Genomic DNA, 26761 nt, shown 5'->3' with positions numbered 1-26761 from the left:
TCAGCTGCCAGGAAATAAATACAAAGCAAGACCACAGTCTGAATGGGATGCTAGTGCAACTAACCACTTAATGTGCCAATTTACAGTCAGTAATTGAACTAGCTAAGATCTAGCCAGAATCTGGAAGGCAGTAATTTTAACCACCAGGCCTCTGTTTTCAATTTTCATTTCATTAACAAAATAACACCAGAGTAATTTTTACCAATTGGAAAGAAGCTAAAACCTCCGAAAAGAATAAATACATTTGCTGAACCTGCTTTCATTTTGGAGAGCTAGAATCCAAAATAAATACACAATATGTTATTTTTAAAAATTGTTATAACATTGTATGGTCAAAGCTGAAAGCCTGATGTCAACTGTAGCTCAGTACTTGCTGTACCACTCTTTACCACTAAATGACCTGGCAATGCTGGTTATTTAACACCAACACTTGGGCAAATAAAGTTAATAGTAATCATTACATTAAATGGTTTGGTATGGGCCTTATTGGGGAAGATGTGGGAGCTGTTTGGGCATTCATTTTCTCTGTCAAGTATGGACGTTCATGGACAGGGCTGCACCAAGTGGTTTTGAAGCGAGAATGTTTTATTGCTCTGTAGAGATATATGTCAGTCAGTGGGGTTCTTAAAACCATCCCCTGTTGAAAAAAACTGATGTACTTACTCTCCCCCCTTGAAGAAAAAAGGAAATTGAGGCTATTTATAGGGTTCCATGCAACACACCCTGTCCCCCTATTTGCGCCCACGTGCATGAATTTAATTTAATCTAAAAAGGGATCACCTGGATGCTCTCTAATGCCATGTTCAATTATGTCAGCAATGTACTTCAAGGAAGGAGCATACTGCTTCATGCTGTAGTAGCAAAGAGCTATGTTGTAGGCCAGGTCTGAAAAAGAGAAATGTAATTTTCATTAGAATGAAAAGATTAGCAACAATTCAAAATAAACAAGTAGAGGAGTCACAGGCACACAAAGTAAGATTCACATTTACAAATTAATATCTTTTGAGTAGCACATTGAAAGTTCTCAAAATTGGCACCTAAAGATAACACTTAGAGATGCCCTGGTGGGAAGGTTAGTGTTTCTCCTTTTAATACTTCAATTACCAGTTAGTTTAAAACAGGGTGATTATTATGGTGATTAAAGAAAGAAACAAAGGAACACTTTTAACTTGAATTTGTTAACTGCCTATTGGGTGTTTCTCTGCTTGCCCCCTATACAGCATTTAAGCATCTATATTTTTATGAGGTGACACGTTGTTGAATGCCATCACCTTGACTGCTGCTACTTACTGCTAGTAAATGGAAGCTTTTCCTTCAGTAGGTATTTGTATGAGGATCAGAGCTGGTCTTAAAGTGGATAAGACACAACATATATTTAAAAATCTAGGTGAATGAAGGGAAATTATTTTCAGATCCTATAATGTAATTAATGCAGTAGTGAGGACCGCACTGGTTCTAATCTCCATTTGAGAAAACGAAACAGCAGCTCAAGAAGCTATGAACTGAAGAGCATCCAGTGACTAAAGGCGTTTTCATACTTGTACCGACTCAGGAGAGGATTGGTTACTTTGTTTAAATCTCCAATTACTTCAGTTGTGTTTCACACAGCAAACTGTTAAGCGAACCAGAAGTAATACCAAACACCCTGTGGTTGTGTTGCAGACTTCATTTATCAAGCAGAAACAATTTGTTCTTGGGAAAATCATCACAAAGGGTCAATAAGAGCTGCGCTTGTGTACCACCGGGTTTGCATTAACTATGTGGTTTGTTTACCAAATACTGCTCTCTGAGCACGAGGCTTATAATCTTGTAATTAGAACAGTATATGAAAATGATGCATTACTTCACACGCTACAGAAAGGACATGTTCTCATAGATGACAGAATAGAAGATGGCAAGCTCTGGTGAGGGCATACAGTAATGTGCTTCGGTTTTATTTAGACAGTGAATGTAATTTCACTGTATTATGTTGTGTATTTACTCTCCACGATTATAAATATGTCACCTTTATTGAGTTATTCTCATATCACATGTCTACTGTCTTTAGCCCTGTAAAAATGTCTTAATAATGTCTACTATGGACTGTTTGATTAACATTTACTACACAATATCAAAGTTAATGTGTCTGCATTATATGCATTGTGCCCTAAGTACCATTGCACCGAGAGGACACCCACCCATGCGCAAAACCCTTGTATCACAGATTAGGGGGTTTAATAGCCGCTTACCTGAAAAAGTCATTTCTTGAGAGTTCTGTATATAATTTGATCTACCCCATCACAAGAACATCAAGAACACGTGGGTACAGTTGGAAACTTGTTAAGGGTAAATTTTGCACAAACATTAGGAAGGTTTTCTTTACACAAAGAACGATAGACACTTGGAATAAGCGACCAAGTAGTGTGATAGACAGTAGGAGTTCAGGGACTTTCAAAACTTGACTTGATGTTTTTGTGGAAGAAACAAGTGGATAGGACTGGCGAGCTTTGTTGGGCTGAATGGCCTGCTCTTGTCTAGATTGTTCTAAATGTTCTAAAGTAAATTTAAACTGTTTTTTTTGGACATGGTCAAATGTAATCCAATAGTGCAAGAATCAGGTCCTAGGATCGATTTGATTAAATATTAGTGCAAGATGTTCTATGCAGACTTGCATGACTGTGTCATTTTTACGGTGAGATTAATTATCAGCAGAAATGCCTTCCAGCAATTCCTGTAGTTGGAATGATGTCGCATAACACTCATACCTCAAGTAAACTGCTCCAGGATTTGCTTGGTACCATACCGAGACCACCGTTTCTAAAGGCTCTCAGTCTGCGACTGGCATGTTCACATCTACCTAAACAAACCAGACTAAGGAGGAAGTCAATGCAGAGTTTTAAATGATGGCTCCAAATGAGATAGCTGTGAAAACACCTTAAAGAACATGTAAATTCTAACAAGCTAAGGGAATTAAATGACTTTCATTTTAAACAGACAAAGTAGTGTTGGGATCTAATTCAAACTCCTCAAATCTTGAATAATAATTCTATTCCTTAAATACTCGATGACACCTAGTGGAAATTAATGGAAGGTGCATGTAAGGGAGGAGCCAGGAAAGTGTTCTTCACACAATCAAGGGAATCTGGAAAAAGCTACTAAGTCACACAACTGAAGAAAAAACCCTGATGATTTGATATTTGGTGAAGATATTTGGTGTGGTTAGCTAGAACTAACCCAAACAATTCTAACGGACCAAACAAGCTCCTCTTGTTTGTTAACCTTCTTAGGATGGAAGTCAGCTAGTTAGGACTGTAACTCTAAACAAAGATTAGCAGAGAAAGTTGGGCTGGTCAGAAAAGAAGTAAAGTGCACACTCTGCTCTTTCTTTGGCTTGTCCAGCTCCGATATGTACTGTTATTATCAGGAAGATGGTATACTGCAGTTTATAGCAGATACCAAATGTGTGATTTAACATCAAAGACATTTTGAAGTGCAGTTTTCATGCCCTCCATTTTTAGACGTTTTGACCCTACCTCACGTAATACTTTAGATCCGGGGTTCTCAAACTCAGTCCTAAAGACCCACTGTGGCTGCGGGTTTTTGTTCCAACCAAATTCTGTTTTTAATTGGACTCCTGAGCTAATTAAGTGAACGGTTATTTCCCAGATTCTGGGTTTTGGGAACAATATAGAAATTAGAAAACTAAGTTTGGCAAAAAAAAATATATTAAATTGTATTAAACAGTTATATGGGAATAATGTATTTTTTTTTCTTTTTAACAATATTTTCATCTTGATTTTCATTCTACTTTTCCAGGTATTTTAATTGTTTAACTAATCTACTATTTACTAATTAGTGGGTCTGACACTAAAGTAGCTGCAGCCTTTGATTATTCAGTGTTGTTTACCAGTGTGGTTGCTCTGCTCATTTTTAATTGTAATTAAGATACAACAAAGAGAGAAAAGTTCACAGAGAAAGGGCAAAATATAAATGAAATAAAAAAAAACAGAGTTCAGCATTTAAATCTGTAACAAAAACAAAAATATTTCTATTTGTCTTATAAATGTAAAAATCATGCTGCTGTGCTTTTCTGAATGTAGAATAACAGAAAAAAAAACCAGTTAATTAAATGAGACCAGTTGTAATCAATTATTATCACGGATTGTGAATCTGTTTGAAACAAAAACCTGAAGCCACAGTGGGTCCCCAGGACCAAGTGTGAGAACCCTTAATAATAATAATTCTTTGCATTTTTATAGCGCTTTTCTCACTACTCAAAGCGCTCAGCAATTGCAGGTTAAGGGCCTTGCTCAAGGGCCCAAAAGAACAGAGTCCCTTTTGGTATTTATGGGATTCGAACCGTCAACCTCCTGATTGCCAGCGCAGATCCCTAGCCTCAGAGCCACCACTCCACCACCCCTGCTTTAGATGACCAAAGCTTTTTGCATAACATAACATTATGCATGCAAACAATGCCTGGGTGCAATATTAGAACCATGGATATTCAGTCCATGAGGAAACAACCAGTCCTTTTTAAACTGTACAAAAAAAAAAAAAAATCAAACGTAAAGGGCACAATATACTGCATAAAACAGATGCCTTTTAATAAGATATGAGTCAATGTCAAATGTACAGTACACTGGCACTGGTTAAAAGACTGAATTTTTTTCCATATAAAATGTGTTTTGAAAGACTTAATGACGCAGTTCAAATCATCCACAAGACATTTTAAATACAGGATGTGCAGCGACTCTGACAAGCAGATTCAGATGGACCAGTATAGATCATAAAATCTGGTGACTGGAATTTAATGGGATTTGAATGCAGTTTCAGGAAAAGCAGTAGCAGCCATGTTAAACACTCCAAATCCTAAAACTGTTAGTATCCACATTCATCTATCCATCCATTATCCAATCCACTATATCCTAACTACAGGGTCACGGGGGTCTGCTGGAGCCAATCCCAGCCAACACAGGGGACAAGGCAGGAAACAAACCCTGGGCAGGGTGCCAGCCCACCACAGGGCACACACACACACACACACACCAAGCACACACTAGGGACAATTTAGGATCGACAATGCACCTAACCTGCATATCTTTGGACTGTGGGAGGAAACCCACGCAGACACGGGGAGAACATGCAAACTCCATACAGGGAGGACTCGGGAAGTGAACCCAGGTCTCCTTACCGCGTGGCAGCAGCACTACCATTGCACCACCGTGCTGTCTATCCACACTCAGTGCTATATTTATAAATGCATATATTATGCTCCTTTACTCAACTCAATTTTTATTGTCATTCATTCACATACATAGCATATGATTGAACGAAATTTCGTTCCTTGCTGTCCCCTGTGCAGAGGCAAAACAACATACATTTGACATAGCATCACCAAAAATCAAAGCAACAATACAATATAACAAGACTAAAGATGCAGGACTATAAAGCTTAAGAAATGCTTGATATTAATATTAAAGTGCAGAGTGCAAAGTGACAATACATAATTGGGGGAATGTTATAAGAATATGGCACTGAGTGACACGTAGGAGTTCAAAAGTCTGACAGCTTAGAGAAAGAAGCTGTAATAGGACCTGGCAGTGCTGGTTCTAATGCTGTGGTATCTTCTACCGGACGGCAGGAGGTCAAACAGTGCGTGTGATGGGTAAGAGACATCTTTCCAATTGACATAGGCTCTATGCAGACAGCGAGTCTGAAAGATGTCCTGGATGTAGGAGAGGGATACCCCTATGATGCTTTCAGCAGTCCTCACTACACGCTACAGAGTCTTGCGCTCATGAGCTCAGTTTGTCAGAACGCTCTCCACAGTTCCTCTGTAAAAGGTGGCAAGAATGGGTTGTGGTAAGCCAATTCGCTTCAGTCTCCGCAGGAAAAAAAAAAGGCACTGTTGTGCCTTCTTGACAACAGAGTTGGTGTTGATTGTCCAGGAGAGGTCATCAGAGATATTCACCTCAAAAAACTCGTTGCTGCGGACTCTCTCCACAGCAGAACCATTGAGGAGCAGTGGTGAATAGTCAGTCTGAAATCGATAAGCAACTCTTTTGTCTTATCGACATTGAGAGAGAGAGATTATTTTCACCACACCACCTCACCAGATGTTCAACCTCCCCTCTGTGGGATGTGTTATCATTGTTGCTGATGAGACCCACTCTGAATGCATCATCCACAAACTTGACAATGATGTAGGACTCAGACTTGGTGGTGCAGTTATGGGCGAACAGCATGAATAATAGTGAGCTCAGCATGCAGCCTTGGGAGGCACCTTTGTTCAGCATGATTATATTAGATGTTTTGCTGCCAATGTGCATTGACTGGCCTCTCTATCAAAAAGTCCAGAATCCAATTTCAAAGAGGAGTGTCAAGGGTCAGCAGAGAGAGTTGTCTCATCAACTGCTGGGGAATTATCGTGTTTAACAAACAGTATTCTGACATACGTATCCCTGGTGTTCAGGTGAAGACAATACAGCATGCAAGGTATAGGGGATGACATCGTCAGTGGAGCGATTTGGACGGTAAGCAAACTGGAGTGGGTCCAGAGAAGTGGGAAGGATAGAGTCGATGTGTCTTTTGACCAACCGCTTGAAGCACTTTATCACGATGGGAGTCAGTGTTACAGGCAGTAGTCATTAAGACACATCACCATTGACTTCCTTTGCACTGGAATGATAGTGGTCTTTTTGAAGCATGTCAGGGCCACAGCCTGGCTCAAAGAGATGTTAAAGACGGCTGTGAGGACATCAGCCAGTTGGTCAGCACAGTCTCTATGCTCATGCCCAGGAATGTTGTCTGGTCTCGCAGCTTTCTGAGGGCTGACTCTGGAAAGCATCAGCCTTACATTGGCAGGATCCAGATGGAGCACCTGTTCCTCAGATGTTGTTTTGAGGCTCAAAACGTGCATAGAAGTTGTTGAGACTGTCAGAGAGGCAAGTATCAGTGCTATAGGCCTGTGGTGAGATATTCCAATCTGTTAAGGCCCGGATTCCCTGCCGCATGCACCTGGGATCTTTCGAGTCACAGAAGTTGTTGTTTGTCTTCTGTGCATACCGACATTTAGCTTTACTGATGTACCTGAAAAGTTCAGCCTATGCTGATATTGACAGCCCCTTCATCTCCTGATCTGAAGGCAGCATCTCTTACTCTTAGCATTTCGTTTGAAGTTAGTGGATTAGGGTTTAAAAAGTATTACAATAAAACGCAACTTACTTATCAGAATGACAGCAGACTTTACCAACTTTTTGTTTAATTTTATAGTATAATGTTAGAACATCTAATATCTTTTTACCAGTAAGGGCACACTGCACGATAACGTGCAGTGAATACCCTTGACTTGAGCTTTCCTAGTTTTCAACCTCTTTCTCTGTACGTTTAGCATTTGTTTGCTCAGAGGTTGATGCGCTTGCTGCTTCCTGAGCAGCTCTTCTTTTCTCTACCCTAGTGGCCTGCTTCTTCTCTTCTTTTCACGTTTAAACTGATTTAAGTCAGTGTTTGTGTTGCAATTACTTAGTATGTTTTCTTCAATTTTTCACTTAAGCTGGCACTCAAGTCTTCAAACTGCCTCAAGAATGATTTAAGATATGACGAGGTAGAGGAAGTGATGGCGAAGGTGGTAGGGAATAAGAACGGTGCCCGTACAAATGCACCGCACGGCCACCCTGCTGGCCGCTGTCGAGAGCTGATTCTACAATAAAATAAAATAACAATAAAAAGAGTAATAACCTTGGGGGCTGATCATCACCCCGAAAGTGGATAGTAGATGTCATATAGTATATGTGTACCAAGTTTCAGGTCAATAGGTCAAACGGTTTGCGAGCTACAGGTGATTTAAAATCCTGGACAGACAAACGGACAGCCACAGTAGCATATTATATATAAAGATTAAATGATGTTAATATTATCTGTATGAGCTTACTTTAGTTCAACTTATACAAAAGGAGTTTTCTGTTCATGTCCAATGCTGTTAAGCTATACTACTTTAGGTCACAGCTTACAACAGCCAGGTGTCATAGTCTAGCTAATTTATCTTCATAATTATCACAGCCAGACACATTGTGAGAGCTGTCCACATTTACAATTGGTTACTTTTTTGTCTCTGTTGCTTGCACATTTCTTTGCAATTCACAGAGACGAAGATGAAAGCAGAAAAGCGAAATGAGTAATGTGTCAAAAATTAATTTTCCATTTTATTAAGTTAATTTGCCAAATGACGCAGTTTACCTGGTTGATACCCTATCACCTGTATGGCGCCGATAAACTTCTTGCACGCCTCTTCATAGGCACCTTCTTTATACAGCAAACAACCCAAATTAATCTCGCTGTCTGGATCATCAGATGGCAGCTGTTCCACCAGGCTCTAGGATGACAAGTTATTGTAGGAATAAAAATGGACAAGGTTATATTGCTTATAATCACAGAGCGTCAGATGGTATAAGTCATTCTGTGTTACTCTCTTAATCATCTATCAATCACAATTTTGAATTTATTGAAATATGTTAAAGGTACAGTGCTCAAAATAGTAAGGAACTGCATTTTTCATTCCTTGCAGCATAGACCACAGTTTAAAAAATGTGAGCATATTAATCAAATGTACTAAGATTTCACACATATTTAACATAAAAATTTAACTGTATGGAATGTGATTGTCTATCAAGTGGTTTCAATCCAAGCACACACAGTATAAGAAAAGAAAGAAAAAATATGCAGATTCATAAGAAGCTCATCTTAATAGGATATATGTATTAATCAATTCCAAATGGACAGCTTTCCGACTGCAACAGGGGGTCCACTGGGGCAAACGGTTGCACATTTTTATGTGATGTCATGGCCACTACTAATATCAAACAGTTTTCATTATTTTCTTTCTAAATGTATCGATAATGAAGGAGAAATGCTTCTGAAGCCTTACTCCCGTTGTAATGAACCCTGAAAAGGGCGGAATTGCAAAAATAGTTGTTATATATGATCTTTTTTACTTCCAAAACCTTGATGCTGGAAGTCTAGAAACACCCCTAATGCCCTACTTCTAACCAGTGGTGATAAGTACAGATTTTATGGTGTAGAATTAACATAAGCATCTTGGTCCAACTTGCTCAAAGCTTTCTGTATGCCCACCCATGCTCACATCTTTGCGCATAAGGCCATGAGCTTTCTTGTATCTATAAAACACTGTCTTGTTAATTCAATGAATCCCTAAAACCCTCAACCCCTGGGTGCTGTGTCTAAAAAGGATTTTGCCTGTCTATCCTTTAAAGAAAAATAAAAAATCCTAGCCCTTTGATAAAAACTACGTAACTTTCGATGACTAGGTGTTATCAACCAGAACTGCAATACCCTAAACAGCTCTGAAACTGATCCTACCACATCATTCTTTACAGTCTCACCATTTTTATTTTAGAGGCAGCTATATTAATATTCTCTTTCTGTTTCTTCAAGTATTATCAGTGTGCTTGGCTCCCTTTGATTATTCCTCCAGATATTTTAGCTTCACCTCACCTTTCTTTTGATTCTGCACTTCTTTCATTGCGCTTCAGCTCTACGTTTCTGCTTTATACACACGTAAAAGATGCCCCAGAGTCAGCACACACTGAAGCAGTCCTCTACAGTAACTAGCCAGCTTTGCCAATACCTCTTCTTTCTGCTCTTTCCATGGTTCAAGACAAACTTCCAGTAGCCATAAACCTCACTAACCTCCCTGGTACCTTGGTCGAAGATTTTTGGTGAATGTACTGCAGAAAAACCCATAGGGCAGACAATCAGCAAGTGGCACAAAGTGGAAAAGAATTTTCATTAAGCATTATGACTTTTAATGAATTTAAAATCAAAAAATACACACAATAGCATACTTGACAATGGCTGGTCACTGTCATTTACTGTTATGATCTGGAAATTTTCAGGAGGTTTTCCAACTTGAATTTCTGCAATTTATTTTGCACCATGTACTTATAAATAATACTCTGGTTAATTAATATGAATTACATGAATAAAATTTAGACTGAAATATAATGTGATGAATTTCTGTAATTTATTCTTGCACCATGTACTTATAAACAATACTCTGGTTATTTAATTATGAAATAAATAAATAAAGGGTGGCACGGTGGCGCAGTGGTAGCGCTGCTGCCTCGCAGTTAGGAGACCTGGGTTCGCTTTCCAAGTCCTCCCTGCATGGAGTTTGCATGTTCTGCCCGTGTCTACGTGGGTTTCCTCCGACAGTCCCAGGACATGCAGGTTAGGTGCACTGGCGATCCTAAATTGTCTGTCGCGTGTGCTTGGTGTGTGTGTGTGTGCCCTGCGGTGGGCTGGCACCCTGCCCAGGGTTTGTTTCCTGCCTTGTGCCCTGTGTTGGCTGGGATTGGCTCCAGCAGACCCCCGTGACCCTGTAGTTACGATATTACGTGTTGGATAATGGATGGATGGATAAATGAATAAGGTTTAGATTGGAATATAATATGATGAATTTCTGTAATTTATTTTTGCACCATGAACTTATAAAAAATACTCTGGTTATTTAATGTGAAATAAATAAATAAAGGGCGGCAAGGTGGTGCAGTGGTAGTGCTGCTGCCTCACAGTTAGGAGACCTGGGTTCGCTTCCCGAGTCCTCCCTGCGTGGAGTTTGCATGTTCTCCCCGTGTCTGTGTGGGTTTCCTCCCACAGTCCAAAGACATGCAGGTTAGGTGCATTGGCGATTCTAAATTGTCCCTAGTGTGTGCTTGGTGTGTGTGTGCCCTGCGGTGGGCTGGCGCCCTGCCCAGGGTTTGTTTCCTGCCTTGCGCCCTGTGTTGGCTGGGACTGGCTCCAGCAGACCCCTGTGACCCTGTAGTTAGGATAATGGATGAATGGATAAATGAATAAAGTTTAGATTGGAATATAATGTGCTGAATTTCTGTAATTTATTTTTGCACCATGTACTTATAAACAATACTCTGGTTATTTAATATGTAATAAATGAATAATGTGTACAATACATGTGTATAATACATTTGAATATAATGTGAATATTTTTTTTTATTCTCCTAATTATTCATAAAACAAAATAACTTCAACAGACTATTATGGTTTTGTTACCTTTGTTCCTGAAATGTCCTCTTCACCATATTTGATTGCTGCTTGCAGTTTTAATATCTAAAACAGAATCAATTATAAAAGAAAGCAACAGTATCAATCCAAAAGGTATTTGTTATATAAATAAAAAATGTAGCATCATAAAAAGTAGGTCCTATGCCCGTCTACTTTTTCTTGTTGTTAAGAGACTGGACAGAAAATCATATTATTGGCCTCACATCTCCTTACCCTTTGAATACTTGAACAGTAAGCATCATATTTACTTCTTCTAATGCTGCTTTGAATTTGGGAATGCAAAAAAAAAAAACAAAAAGCTGATATTCATGTGCATTGTTATGATCGGCTCCCTTTTCATAAACAATGACTTATACAACTTACAAGTGTCAGCAAATCTGACATTTTTACTTATTCTCTGCCCATCCCATACCTAACTTAACTGCATTGCATTTTAGTGAAGTTGTCGTATTTTGAGGTGGGTGACCTGATGGTCTATGCTTACCACTGCATATCACATCACAGCTCCAAACAGCAGTGTTTATTCACTAATACATGGAACTTACCCATTACCTCCATCTTCGCATTGTTTTTCCTTGGGTACTACATTTTCCTAACACAACAGAAAGATGTGTCTGCTATATTAATTATTTGTCCTAACTGGTCTAGCATAAGCAAGTCTCGCGTGCAATGGAAAAACCTAGTAATTACCATTTTTTTCAAAATTGAGTTTTTTTTTTTTTTTTAGTGTTTGGAGTTACTAGGTCTTTCCTGATGTTATATTAGTAGTGATAGCCAAATATGTCTTCATTCTGGTCATTGCACGGTGCAAGAAGCTTGTATGTACACAGTATTTTACATACTGCAAGACAAAATCTAGCAACTCCACTGACCAATGAAAATGTCAGATTGTGATCATGTGATTTAAATGCTGTGACTGCATGATTTCATTGGCAGGTGTTGTTGACTTGTGAAAAAAAAAAAAATATTGTGTACAAGAAGCTCAGGAAAAATGAAATCTAGAGATCATTAATTACAGTATAGGGGCGACATCGTTTTCTCAATTTGCCAAAAACTTGAAAGATGCTACATACAAGGTTTTTCCATAGTTGGTGAGAAGGGTTGAATGTCAGTTACAATGACCAGCATTCCATCTATTACTGCACTCTGTGTTTTGCTTGATGTTGTCACAACCCTATAATCATGAACTGGTTTAGGAACTGGATGTATGGAATCTCCACAGAAAACCTCAACTTTTACGGCTTTACTTGAATAAACAATAAGCAAATTTCAACATTAATGAATTCATCAGGTGTTCTACTCAGCATCGCCCAGAAGATTGATAAATGTATGTGATGCACATAAAACAAATAAAAAGCAGACCTGAAACTTATGACCTCCAAATTGCCGAAGAAAGGCACATATTTTTTTGGTATTATTGAGCATCTAGTGATTCTGACCTTATCAAGCCCTTGCAAAATTTTACTGTGAAATTAAGTGTAAGAGAAGTAATTTTGCAACAAAGAACAATAATAATAATCATCTAAATGGTTCAGTAATAATATTTAAATGTAATAATGTGCGTAGAATACACCACAGTCATAAGATACAGCTCGATTGCTCAGAGACACACGAGGGTTGAGTGACACGAACGCCTTCCTTCTCCTCCCTGACCCCAGGGAGTGTCCATCCCCTCATTACCACCATCTCACTATTTTTACTCTAGTTCAATCATGGTTCTTACCACAGATGGGTCATTTGTCTGCTTATTATTTGTTCCAAAAAACAACTGAATATGACCATTTTTGTTTGTCACAAGATACCCATTCAGAAAAGAAGGAATAGATTTTTGATACAATCAACTGTTAAAAGTAAAAATCTTTTTTTAACATGCTTACATATTTAAAAATTCTCAATAATTACTGTGATCAACATAAACAAGCCAAATTGATGTTGTTTTGTTCTGCAATCACTTATACTTTTGAAGTGTTTAAAAAAAAAAAAAAAAAAGTAACATTGATATCATGTTGTGATCTAGATTGAGGTTAAATGGTGTAAAGATCCAATAAAAAAAGCCAACCTTTAGTGACCTTGTTCCGATTATTATTTTTTCTTGATATTTATATGTAGATAATTAAAATTGTATTATATTCACAGTTAGATGATACTGGAAATAACTGCAAAGTTTTGTAAAAAATAAGTGCGGTGGTTTTCACGTGAAGCTGTAACAGACAGACAGAAATAACATTGAAATGCATATGATATATATGTATGATATATATATATGTTTTTTTTTTCTCCCTAAATAATAAAAACCATCATTTAAAAACTGCATTTTGTGTTTACTTGTGTTATATTTGACTAATGGTTAAATGTGTTTGATGATCAGAAACATTTTGTGTGACAAACATGGAAAAGAATAAGAAATCAGGAAGGGGGCAAATAGTTTTTCACACCACTGTATATAGGCAGACGGCTGGAGTCCTTACCTGGCCGGGAGGCCCAGATTATGGAATGACCGGGGGAGAGAGTATTTGCAAGACTGTTTCTCCCTTGCACCGACAGAGGGTAGCCCCCTTGGCTTGCAGCCTTTTACAGGGCCCTATTTGGCATTGCTTCTGCAGCATCTGGAAGTGCTGCCGGAAGAAGCTCGTTGGTGCCCTATAAAAGGAGCAAGTCACCAGCACTCAATGGCCATAGTTGGATGGAAGAGGACAAAGCCTGACGAGGAGTGGAGGCAGAAGGACTAGCGGCCAAAGGGACTGTGTTGTGCTCTGTGTCTTGTTGTCTGTGGAAGGCAACACTGTTTAAATAAACCATGTGCTGTGTGACAATTGGTATCCTGCCTGCTTGTGATGGGGTTAAGGTGGCTGTACGTGCCCTGGGCTTCACAACAGATAGGATAGGAGATGGATAGATGGGAGAAAATATGCAATAGATACCTAAAGTAATTCAGAGAAAGCCCACATGGACAATATGCAAACCCAACAGAGACAATGATCAGGTTCCTTCGAACCAGCATACTAACTACTTTGTCACTCTCCCATAGAATATACTATATAAAACTAACACTAACATACATGTTCTCTCAAATAATACACAACTAACATAATATTTTCAAAAGCACCACAAGTCTGGATACTGCAATGCAACATTCAGTAGTTGATTATAATTTGTATTTGTAATGTTTGACTTACTTTGGTGTGATAGGCTGGACTGTCCAGGAGGAATGTTGCCTTCATAGCTTCTGAGTAGTTACAGGCTTTATACAAAGATTGGGCGTAATAGAATTTGTACTCCTCCACTTCTGGATGGATCTGTGTGAGCTGCTCATAACAGTCGGCTGCATTGAAGAAGTCTTGAACGTGGTAGTAACAATAACCCAGGAGGGAAAGGGCAGCCCTGGACTGAGGCACAATGAAGAAACACGATGAACAGAAGATAAGAGTAGGAAATAATGTACTGTGCTATAAAGGTAACAAATGATATACACATGAATGTAATTTTTCATTAGGTAAAAGTTCAGCACTATAGTAGGATTCTTATTTATTTAAGAATTTTAAGGTTCTGGACAGCTTGACATCTTTTGCAACAGGCAGACTGGCACTTTATTTGCTCTTAACCCTTCTTAATAAAAGTCAAAATACTTAGGCTTATTTTGACTGTTTACAGCAGAGCAGTCTGTTCAGTTCTTCTGAAGTAAGATCCAACTTGAGATGTCTTGGCGTGCTTTTCCATTTTGTCCTTTTGCCAAAACTTTTAAACGTTTTTACTTCTTGGAGGTTTTCAGATTCAAGGGAGTTCAAAACCAAAGTAATGATGTTGTATTTGACTGGACTAGAACCAAAATGGATGTGGTAAAAAAAAAAAAAAAACAAAAACTTGAAAACACAGAATGGGAAACAAAAAGCCATTCCAAAACTTGGATGTACCTTAATGCACACAGTGCAGAACCAGAGCAGGCTCCTACCCTACAATGAAAAGGGGATCGTTCACAGCATGGACTGGTGGAGAGGAGAAAGGATTTAGCAAAAAGATAGACTGTTGCTTTTGAAACGCTGCTGATGCTGTAGTATTAAAAAGAAAATATGCAATAGATACCGAAAATCATAGTCCATTACAGTGCACATTCACATATTTGGCCAAATGTAAAATGCATCCATCCATCCATCCACTTTGAGTCTGCTCGTTTCAATTCAGGATCACAACGTCTTAAAACATATGCTAGGAACTTCAAGCACAGAGCAAAAACCAACTCTGTATTGGATGCCAATTCATTAAACTACACATCCATACCACCTGGGGCCTACCTTAAGTAACCTTAATGACTTGAGAACAGGGGTGTAGAACTCCATTACTGGTGGTCCACAGTGGCTGCAGGCTTTCATTCTAACCATTGTGTTGGATGGCTAGGGGTCCTGCCCAGCGGGGTCGCCTGGAGGGTCCCGGAGAGGAGCAATACCTTCCTCAGGCCACGAGAGGGCAGCTGCCCTGGTCTGCATGTGGGCCACGGGAGCCGGTAGGGGCCTGTTGGTCACCGCCAAGGGGCACCCTGATACTTATGGAGCCCTGGAAGGCAGCACTTCCGCCACACCAGGAAGTGCTGCCGGAAGAAGATTCCAGGTATGCCCCGAGAGCTTCCAGGTGCAAGAGCAGCACTTCCGCCACACCAGGAAGTGCTGCTGGGAGAAGATCAGGAAGCACCTGGAGCACATCCGGGTGACGTATGAAAGAGGCTGCCTCACTCAAGACAAGGGAGACAGTGTCAGGTGGAAGTGGATAGAGCTTGCCTGGGAGGAGTTGGAGGCGATAGAGAGAAGAAGAAGAAGTCTAAAGGACTGTGTGTTGGTGATTACTGTACTGGGGGGGTTACAATTAAACGTGTGTTTAATTTAAGACATTCTGTGCCTGCCTTTGTGTGTCAGGTCCGAGCCTTTCCACACCATCTTCTTAATTAGTGACCAGTTTGTGCTGCTAATTAACTTCTTTTGCCTTCATTTTAATTAACGTGACTCTGACTCAGGCCCCTTAGCTATTTCTTATTCCCTTAATTAGCAGCCAAACAATAATGACACACAAAACAAGCCACCACATGACTACATCATCTGTATGAAAACTTCCGACAGAAATAAATGTTGTTATTACAAACGCTTGTATGACTGATTGCAATATATGGATGTGAAGGTTGGACGCTGAGGAAGGATGACCAACGGCAGTTAGAAGCTTTTGAGATGTAGTGCTATCATAGATTGATCAGAGTTTCCTGGGAGGAGCACAAAACAAATTAATGAGTTTCATAGCAAGTATAACAGCGAAGACATCAGCTGCTTAGGACAGAGAACATGATGAGGAAACAAGTGTGTTTAGAGAAGGACATAATTCATGGATGTTACGGAGTAGGGGGAAGACAGAGAAGGAGGTGGACAGATGATATCAGAAATTGGACAGTTATTAACATCAATACAACTGCAAGAGGAGCGGACGACAAACAGCAAGAGAGGCATGTCCTGCTCGGTGCCTACCCTCTTGGAGGTTGACACTACATGAATAACGGTGACTGTAAGAGCCATTTTCCTAGTTCTATAAAATTCATGAATATTTTACTAAATGATAATGCATAATATAGGAGGTTCCTACAAAACCCGCGATTAGAATTGAGTTGGTATTTTCCTGTCATTTTCTAACAGCTTTGAATGAACAATTGTTCTCCAGTTAGTGTCTAGCCTTGCCTTGTGTAAGGTACAGAGGCATACGGTTTATAACCGTGTTCTTGTTTGTGTTCACGTTCGTGCTTGTGCACGTGACCATGCCTGGGCACATGTCTATGTGCCAACGGCCTTACGGGCCTTTTGAGTGTGAAGTAACCCGTAAAATAAAAGATTTAAGTGTTGAACCGCATGTTTAAGGCATACAGAAGAAGAAATTAAGAACCTTTAAGTATAGAAAGAAATAAAGAATGTTTAAGTATAGAAATATACTTATTTCTACAAAGTTTTATACAAAGTTTCTCAAGAAAAGCTGTTTATAGAAGATACATTTTTTCCTTTTTTTTGCCTTTATTCTACATGTGTAACTATTTTTCTTTTTATTCTTGTGTGGATTGCTTTTAACTTTCACTAAATATTTTAAAACAAACTTTTGGACTGTAAGATTTCTCTGACACACGTCTTACCCGTGCCTGACTTCGCCTTATACATCGGCGGCTACAGTGACTCACATAGCATCTGAAAAGAACATATGGAGAACTGACAATGAATTAGTGACACGACTGATAGAGGTATCTGTTCTATCCATCGACAATACAAAGGGCTTAGGCCAGTTGTTCCCAAACTCCATCCTGGAGACCCAGTGCGGCTGCAGGTTTTTGTTCCAACCAGATTCACAATCAGTGAGAATCCTTCTATATAAAAGCGGTCGGGAGTCCTTCCGTCTCGTGAGTGCTACGCAGGCGCAGAGTTTCACACACGCCCCGTCCATTTTGCAATGCACGATGGGATCTGTAGTTTCGTTTTTCAAGGTAAAAGATGATTTTCTACTCCAGACTGTGTGATATCTTCTTCTTCTTTCGTACTATATAAAAGCGGGCGGGATTGTCCTTCCGTCCCGTGAGTGGAAAGCGTAGCGGTATTCCGCTTATCACAGACTTACTACTTGCAGCTTGCGGCAGGCGACATGATGTGAGCAGAGTTCTGGTGCTCCCATCGTTCCCTTGCTTTTGTGCGCGATGCGCTGGAAAAACAGACAAGATTATGTCTCTGGAAATAATTAATGTTGATGGAGTACAAATGCCTCACCGCGTAGTAAATATCAGGGGGGTTCAAAAGGGCGACCTCAATATAGAAAAAAAGTTAAAATTTCATCACAAAAATAACAGAAACTACGAGTATTAAAGTAACAGCGCTCAAATGCAATATAACCAAATTAATGAGTTTGTATAAAATATCAAATTGATCTACATATTGAATTGCCTTAAGAAGTGGTCAAACTTAAAAGTCGGTCGCCTTAAAAGGCGGGTCAGCCTAGAAATCAATAACAACTGATCTCATTTAATTAGCTGGTCTTTTTTACTCTTCTCTTCTTCTGCAAACAGAAACATGCAACAGTATGGTTTTTACATTTATAAGACATTTAGAAATATTTCTATTTTTTTATCAAACTGTAACTCTTTTATTGTTTTCCTATTATTTTCCCCTTTTTCCTGCATAGTTTGCTCCCTTCATTTAAACCTAGTAGTGACTATTACAACCAGCAGAGCAGACACTTGGGGTGGAGTGTTGGCTGTAAGACCGGGTTTACACTTCACGCAATGTGACACACTCTCAAGGGGAAGCTCCTGTTACACAAGCGTTTTACTGTTCATACTTGCGCGTGTACCTTACGTAAATCTGGAAGAATCCACCAGGTGGCAGTGCAAGATATTATCACGGTGAGAACAGGTTCGGCTTCGGTGTTGTGAATTGCCTGGAACACCCGTTAAATTCCGATGACACCTTGCCACAATATCTCTGAAAAGAATATTGATTAAATCCGTCAATCCAGGGATGAGCCTCTTCCAGCAAGCATTGGGCACGAGGCAGAAACAATCCCTGGACGGGACATCAGCTTATTGCAAGGTGAATACAAGCGCTCACATACACTAGCGTCATTTTAGTGTAACCAACTCTGCATACCTTTGGAAGGAAACCGGAGCACACTGTAGAAACCCAGCAGGAAAACATGCAAACTCCAGGCAGGGAATATCAGCCAGACAGAAGCGCTCCTGCTCCGCCACCATGTCACCCCCATGTGTGTAATTATTAACAGTATTCATTATTTAAGTTAAATTAACGATTTATCTGTAAAATATAATATACATACTTTAATGCATTTCATCATGAAAGTGATATCAAGTATAAATCTAAAGATTCTAAATATGCAGAGAGTTGGAATCTCATAAATGTAATGTGTTCTGTGTGTGGCGATTGCTGCTGTCAGGTCAGAAGGAAGCCCCAGAAATAAAGACGGCACAAAAGATGGTATGTGAGACTTTTAAAACTTATCGTGTCATTAGATCAGGAATATGCGATGCTTGAACATCAAAGCACCACAAATGCATCTGTATGTCGGCATTTTGCTTCACCACATCGAACCACTCATCAAACATCGAAGCGTGAACACCGATCTCGTAGGATCCGCATAGCGCTCTCTGTCACATATAGGTAGTAAACGGAGACACTGATGTCACATTCCAACTTTTAGCACATTGCGCCCCCCAACTTTTTGCTGGTACTGCAAGTCGTGCACGCGCCGCGTTAATTTCTGAGGGCCTGCTCAAAAGACACGTAAAATGAACTTTGGGAACGCGTGGCAGCCATGATGCGTACGCGTTCTGAGCGTGAAGTATGAATGAGCCCCAAGGCTACGGATTTGCCCTGGCACTTAATAGGTTAACGGTTCGAATACCGTAAACGCCAAAAGTGACTCTACTTCGTTGAGCCCCCGAGTAAGGCCCTGAACCTACAATTGCTCCGTCCTGGGTATGACATTAATCGGCATCCTGGCCTGCATGTAGGCCTTCCAACCTGCAGGGGAAAAAACCTGGGGGTTGGTGGCAGAATTGGCACAACGGCCACCATAAAAAACCTCATACTGGTTCCATTCCATCTGAACTTGTGTGGTGCTGAGGTGTCATTGCATGGCTAAACTCAGGTACCAATCTGGGATCTTGAGTTGGCTCATCATGTGGTGGGTGCAGCAATGCACTGTATCAGCGCGTGCTCCTAACCTAGAGCAGACACCCAGGATGATGAAAGCTGCAACGACTTCATTGTCAGACATGCTAATTAGTAAATAATCAATTAAATAACCAGAACACCTGGAAAAGCAGAAGGAAAATTAGGTTGAAAAATACTGTTAACGATTAAAAAAAACTACATATTCCTCATATAACTGCTTATTACACTTTAATAAAAATCTACCAAACTATGTTTGTAATTTCTATGTTGACTCCAAAACACAGAAACTGGGAAATAATGACTCACTTAATTATAGGCTAAGAGTCCAGTGAAAAACTATAGGTGGTTGGAACAAAAACCTGGAGCCACAGTGGGTCCCCAGGACCAAGTTTTGGAACCACTGGCTTAGACAATACATTTCTATAATGAAGCTCTAATGATGGAAGGGATCTAGACTGAAATGTTAAACTAGACCTGGATACAGTAGTCAAAGATGTTTTGGAGATGGCCAAAATAAAACAGCTCTGAAAGAAGTGAAAAAAAAAATCATGAAATCCCAAAAAAAGGAAATAAAATTAGTTGGAAATTCATTTTACATTGATAACAGATCATTCTCAAACCCATTTAAGACAATTTAGGGTTGTGGGGAACAAATGGGCACAAGGCAGAAAGCAGCTCTGGAGGTGGAGCCACTACACTGCAAAATCCTCTCACACAGGAACTGCCAGATTGGTTACTTGGGATGTACGAGTAAAACTGAAGGAGTCATGCAGAGGACGTGTAAAGTCCAGACAGACAAAGTGCATACACAGAATTCAAACCCAGAATGCTGGATCCATAAAGCAGCTATGCAAACCACAAGGCGACTATGCTGTCCCACCTAACATTGATGAATCGTTGGAATTACAGACAGAATAAATTTAAAACCGCTACCCTGCCCTTAGCGGTAGAAAGTGTATTGTTCCAAGCGGATGGATGGAGCCACTTTTTGATTAAGATGTGCTTCAGTTTAACATAAAAGAATTTTTCTTCCCTTAAGCATTGGACTAAAAAAATGTTAAATGTCAGTGCACTGTCATTTAAAGATTCTTTCCAGCCCAAAGATTACAAGTTGTGTTAACGGTTTTAAGGAGACTTACACCAGAACTTTAAACACACTTTCAAGTTGAGATCAAACAAAAGGGTCTGCTTTAGAAAAATGTGACAATTGCAAGGATCACTGCACTCCGATTCTAACCTGAAGGAGTAAGATTTTAAAATATGGGCAACTGTTGTATGGGGGGGGGAGAGAGGAACTGCATATTGTAAGTGCCAAGACACAAATAACTTTGGTTTTCCTTCTATGATTTAAAGATAATTTGGTTAATCATGGTTACATTTCCAAAAATAACAACCACAAAAGGATCCGGTGGATAAACATATGAGGTCACGTGGAGGTTGTGGAATTTTTTAAAAACCTTTGGGGTGAATCAAATGTACAGCTTAAAACATACGCGGTGTTAATCTTTAACAACAAATTGATCAATTCATACTCTGTCCTCGACTTTGTCCAGTGAAACTGAGCCTATCCTGGAAGCAACTGGCACAATGTTAGGACCAGTCCTGAATGGGGCACAAATCTATGACAGGGAAAATTCAGTTAAATCCTAGCCACATACACACACATTCACACAAGGCCAATTTAGAGTCTCCAGTTAAACTGGGTTTTATTTCTTTCGGAAGTAGAATGAAAATCAGAGCATACAAACACAGAGCAAACACACACACAAATATGGAAGAACATGCAAACTCAACACAGACATTGTGTGGGTCCAGAATAATAAAGTTGCATAGAGCAATAAGGCAGCTGCGCTAAATGCTAAGCCACTAAGGACAGAAACAAATAAAAAATAAACTGTTAAACAACTTCAGAAACAGAATTCCATTACAGTAGCTTATCATTTGATCAGTTTTAATAATGCACTAGCTGAAATACTCAGCGCTGCCCGGGAGGAAAAATAAGAGTTTTTTTAAAATTGTTTGAGAAAAATATAATAAAAAAATAAAAAACAAAACACAACTTTAAAAATAAAAATAAATAAACAAACAATGAAGACTCACTAATGTACTTGTCTTGCGGTCTTGTATGTATGTTATCATCCAGGTGACACTCTGAACCAGCCAACTCTATTTAATTTCAAAAGCAACAGGAGCGAGGTGATACTCAAAAATAAAGAATGCTGGCAGTCACCTCCAGTTCACCCTCTGGTGGTCTTTCACAGTGTCAACTGGATGATAATGTGCATACAAGACCACCAAGATCACTCCCCACCCTACCCAAAAGGGGGTGTGTTAGGGCTGATTCAACCCTACAGTATTTTTAGTCGACTGACCAATGAGAAACATGTGTACCAAGTGTCATGAAAATTGCTCCAGCCGTTCGTAACGTGATGCTGGAACATACATACATATACACATTGACTTATATATATAGCTTAGGTAGTTCATAAAGGAGACAGATGTGGGTGTGATTTGAAATGGTCTCTAGTTCCTTACTGTATGTGCCTCAAGATGTGGGTGTGATTTGAAATGGTCCCTAGTTCCTTACTGTATGTGCCTCAAGTAATATATATATATTACTTGAGGCACATACAGTAAGGAACTAGGGACCATTTCAAATCACACCCACATCTGTCTCCTTTATGAACTACCTAAGCTGGAAAAATTATTCTCTTCTCCTTTACCTCCTACTTTCATTCTTTCAGTCTTTTCTGTCCTTATTCCATTATCACTTGGGCATTCTCTACCTTTTGCTCCACATGCCCAAACCACCTCAGCCCTGCTTCATCTCCACACACACATTTGTCATCCTCACATCATTACTTTCCCTCAATTGTACATTCTCCCTTGAAGAGACTTCCCTTCTGTGTGCTCCAAGGCATCACACGGCGTACATGCTTGGAAAGACAGATTTAGTAATCACTTACTTTAGACTGTTTCTGCAATTCATTAGTCAAAATTTGGATTGCTTCCCCATGTCGTCCATCCTTTATCTGTAAAAAAAAAAAAAGTAATAATACTTAAGTAGATTGGCACAGATGGGACAAACAAAAAATACCAAATTAAAAATGTATTTCCAGATTCTTGCTAGGACTTGGTTACTAGGTTTAGTTTTGTTATTGGTTTTCTTTTTCTTTGTGAATTGTTTTCATTGTGTTCATTTCTTTCTCATAGTTTTAAACAGTTTCCATTAATTAGCTTTTATCATCAACAGTTTTCAATGATCTCCCCTTTGTTTCAGTTTAATTTTGCCTGATGCCTTCTACTTTTCCTTGAGCCTAAGGGGATGGGGCCTCCTAATCTTGCAAGTGGGCTTCTATCAGGACTGCAACCCGAGCCCCAATTTAAGTCACTTGACAACCCAATCTGCAATAGGCACTACACTCTGTGTCTATGATTTGAAAATAAATAAAGATTAAAAAGTTAAGAAGGTATAATTGAGAATATTCTTTTGTTTAGGTCATCCATTTGAGAGTTCACCTGCTTTGTACTTTTCTTCAGATTAACTATTGTTTATTTAACTCTTTCAGGGCGGATGTTGACTTTTGTCAAAATTCAGGGGTAGAGGACGGTAATCAGCTGTAAACTGCGACAAAACTCACCGTTACGTTTTAGCTCGACTCTCTGTGCTAGAAGGAAAGTTAGCTTTGTTGATATGACCTCAATTTCCTACGCATGTGTGAGTAGCGAGGAGCAAACAACCTCTAAAAAGGCATCGACATCTGGCAAGTGAGCAAAGTGAATGCACAAAGGAAAGCACTCAGCGCACAACGTTTTGCACATTATCGCCAGAATGGTCTCTGACTTGTCGAACTCCAATTTTAATGGAAGTGATCTGGAGATGGAAAACGAAAACGAAAGTAAGGTACCAGCCTCAGCTGATTGTGGCGCTCGGCGCATTCATGGAGTTGATGCGCCTACAGCAACATTCGCCTTGGAGGACCGCCACTTACAATGACAAGAGATACAAACCAGATTGTGTCACACTATGACTGCCACCACTGTGCGAAGATAGCCAGGCAGCCACCCAGCCACAGATTCCGGCTGGCCATCAAGCTGCCCCCATACAGCCGCTACTGCCAGAGACGCCAAACAGGCGCCAACAGTAGACACATCACACAGCAACGGACGTTTTATGTTAGTTTATGTGTGAAACCATTGCTTTGTGTGCTTTTCAGAAAAGAGGTTTTTGCAAAAATATTCAGCCTTCAAAGAGTTACATTTTTGCTCTGAAGAATACCTCCCTTTTTTAACTGATTCACTTATTGTAAAAGTAGTCTTTCAATATTCCTTTGTATATGAGGTTTAGTTTTTCTTTACTTGAATAATTATTACGTTTTTTTTTTGTTGATTTATTAAGCCTTAAGTGTTTTTTTCAATAAACTATTTACTGTACTAGCAAACACTTGGACTTCTGGTCCTCAAAGTAAGATTGTTCATGTGCTGTTTATGAAATACAGTTGCCACATCACTCAGGTGAGGGTGAAGCTCTAATGGTAATGGACACATTTGCAATGAAGACAAGTAGTTGCCCGGTGCAATGTGCTTCACTGTCAGCACATGTCTCCACGGTTCTTTTAATACCTGCCAAGTTGCATGGCCATGTCGCCACTTTACACAAGAAAGATTCAAAGCCCCAATTATGTGGCAGTGGTAGCCTGCACCTCCATTTCTTTGGTCACGCATGACCTGCATTTTCAATGAAAACAATCAGTCGGCCTATGCAATGTGCTTCACTGTCAGCAGATATAGCCGCAGTTCTTTCCTGGCTGCAATGATGTGTGCCCACACTGCTGTTCTTTTCCTTTCAGCCATGTTGTGCAGCCAATGTCACTGCTTACCAAATGAAGGACACAAATCTCAATATTATGGCTTTGGTAGCCCAAAACCTCCAACTCTTGGGGTCTTTTAGGCATAACTCCTGGTTCTCTTTGAATTTTCTTAAATTAAACAGTGACAAAACTGAGGTTCTCCTCATTGGTTCAAAATCATCATCATCATCTAAAACCAATAATCTTTCTCTTATTATTGATAACTCTGTTGTTTCCCCATCACCTCAGGTCGAGTCTGGGTGTCATCCTCAACAGTACTCTATCCTTCCAATCTCACTTTAATAACATAACCCGGTCTGCTTACTTCCACCTACGTAATATTAATCGCATTCGCCCCTCCCTCACTCCTCATACGACTGCCATTCTTGTTCACAGTCTTGTTACTGCTCAGCTGGACTACTGCAATTCACTCCTCTTTGGTCTCCCTATTAAATCTCTCCATAAGCTTCAGTTAGTCCAGAATTCTGCAGCACGCATCATTACTCGGACCTCATCTATTCACCATATTACTCCGGTCTTGCAGCAGCTCCATTGGCTCCCGATTAAGTTTCAAACTGATTTTAAGATTCTGTTATTAACATTTAAGGCCATTCATAACCTCGCCCTTCCATATCTGTCTGACCTTCTTCATGTTGCCATTCCCTCCCGTAACCTTAGATCCTCTTCCTCTATCCATCTGACTGTCCCTCTAGCCCGTCTAACCACCATGGGGAGCAGAGCATTCAGCCGTTCTGCTCCCAAACTTTGGAATTCATTACCTGCCGAGCTTAGAAATATCAAATCATATTCATCCTACAAATGTGAACTCAAAACGCATCTGTTTAAAATGGCTTTTTCTTTATGATTACAGTGGTTATGTTTGATTTTAAATATTTTCTGATGTTTTCAGTTGTTTATAATTGTTTCTTTTATTTATTTATTTATTGTTTGTTTGTTTGGTGTCCTTGAGTTTTCAGAATGGCGCCTTGTATAAATAAAATGTATTATTATTATTATAACTCATAATAAGCTTTTGATTAAGACAAAGATCGAGGTTAAGGTCCAGGCCCAGTGATTTCTGCATGACAGTCAATACGACCAGTCAAAAGTTAAGAAACACTCAGAAATTTTCATGTTTTTGATAGAAGTTGCGACCTTTTTTGCCAAGATACCATTAAATTGATTCAAAGATATAGCCAAGTCATTGCTAGTGTTGTTAATGGCTATTACTGTTTGAAATTACTGGTTTTAATGTACAGTATAATTCACAAAGGACTGCAAAGTCCCATTTCCACCAGCCAGCTTATCCTCAATCTGCCATGTGTAAATGCTAATTGGTTATTAGAGAAACCTTTTTAAAACTGTATTAACACGTTGGTTGCAAGGTACTGACATTATTAAAAGTTAAGTACGGGGTTGAAAAATGTCCAAAATGAACCAGTTCTCTCAAGAAACATGTCTGTCTGAAGTTTTCATTTTATTGCAGAATGAAGGGTATTCCATGCGATAGATTGCCAAGAAACCGAAGATTTCGTACAAAGGTGTCTATTACAGTTTTGGGAGAAGAGGGCAAACTGGATCTGACCAGGTCAGAAAAGAATGGGAAGGCCAAGATGAACGACTGCACAAGAGAAGGAGGACATCAGAGTGTGTAGTGTGAGGAACAAACGCCTTACAGGTCCTCAGATGGTTTCTTCCTTAAAATACAAACCAAAGGCCAGTGCCATGTGTAACACAGAAAAGATAACTCCTGGTTTCCATGCTTTTCCAGTCACTTTCCATTCAGTGTATGTGATCTTGTGTCCATATTGACCTTTTCTTTTTGCCAGTTTCAGATATGGCTTTTTCTTTGAAACTCTGCCTACTAGGCCAGTATTGCCTTTCTCGGTTTCTAGCCTGGTTAGAGCCCTCTTATCGCAACATGGTAGCAGACACCTTTCATATGAAATTTTTTGTTTCTTGCCAATTGGTCACTTATAACCAGGGCTGTGGAGTCGGTAGATAAATCCTTTGACTCCGACTCCTTAGTTTCCGGTACTTCTGACTACGACTCTGACTCCTCTGTATTTAATATGCTAAAGTATCTTCCATGTTGATTGAAGGAAGGCAACAAACACATCATTTAACTACAGAGCTACTGGC

The 26761-nt window shown here is 39.6% G+C and overlaps 1 protein-coding gene across 2 annotated transcripts in view; it reads right to left on the bottom strand.

Moving 5' to 3' along the window:
• Nucleotides 1-26761, bottom strand: part of flr (fleer) — an 87570-nt gene that overhangs the window by 58652 nt on the left and 2157 nt on the right. For both annotated transcript variants that reach the window (XM_039775166.1, XM_039775167.1), the window contains exons 2-6: nucleotides 22736-22801; nucleotides 14253-14462; nucleotides 11065-11121; nucleotides 8215-8350; nucleotides 781-885 (exon numbers count right to left, since the gene is read on the bottom strand). In XM_039775166.1, coding sequence (XP_039631100.1) covers nucleotides 781-885; nucleotides 8215-8350; nucleotides 11065-11121; nucleotides 14253-14462; nucleotides 22736-22801 — 574 coding nt within the window. The remainder of the gene's footprint in view (nucleotides 1-780; nucleotides 886-8214; nucleotides 8351-11064; nucleotides 11122-14252; nucleotides 14463-22735; nucleotides 22802-26761) is intronic.

The sequence above is a fragment of the Polypterus senegalus genome, chromosome 13, assembly GCF_016835505.1.
Source record: "Polypterus senegalus isolate Bchr_013 chromosome 13, ASM1683550v1, whole genome shotgun sequence".
Classification (NCBI taxonomy): Eukaryota; Metazoa; Chordata; class Cladistia; order Polypteriformes; family Polypteridae; genus Polypterus; species Polypterus senegalus.
The sequence above is the reverse complement of the archived record's forward strand: the minus strand, read 5'-3'. Positions and strand labels throughout refer to the sequence as shown.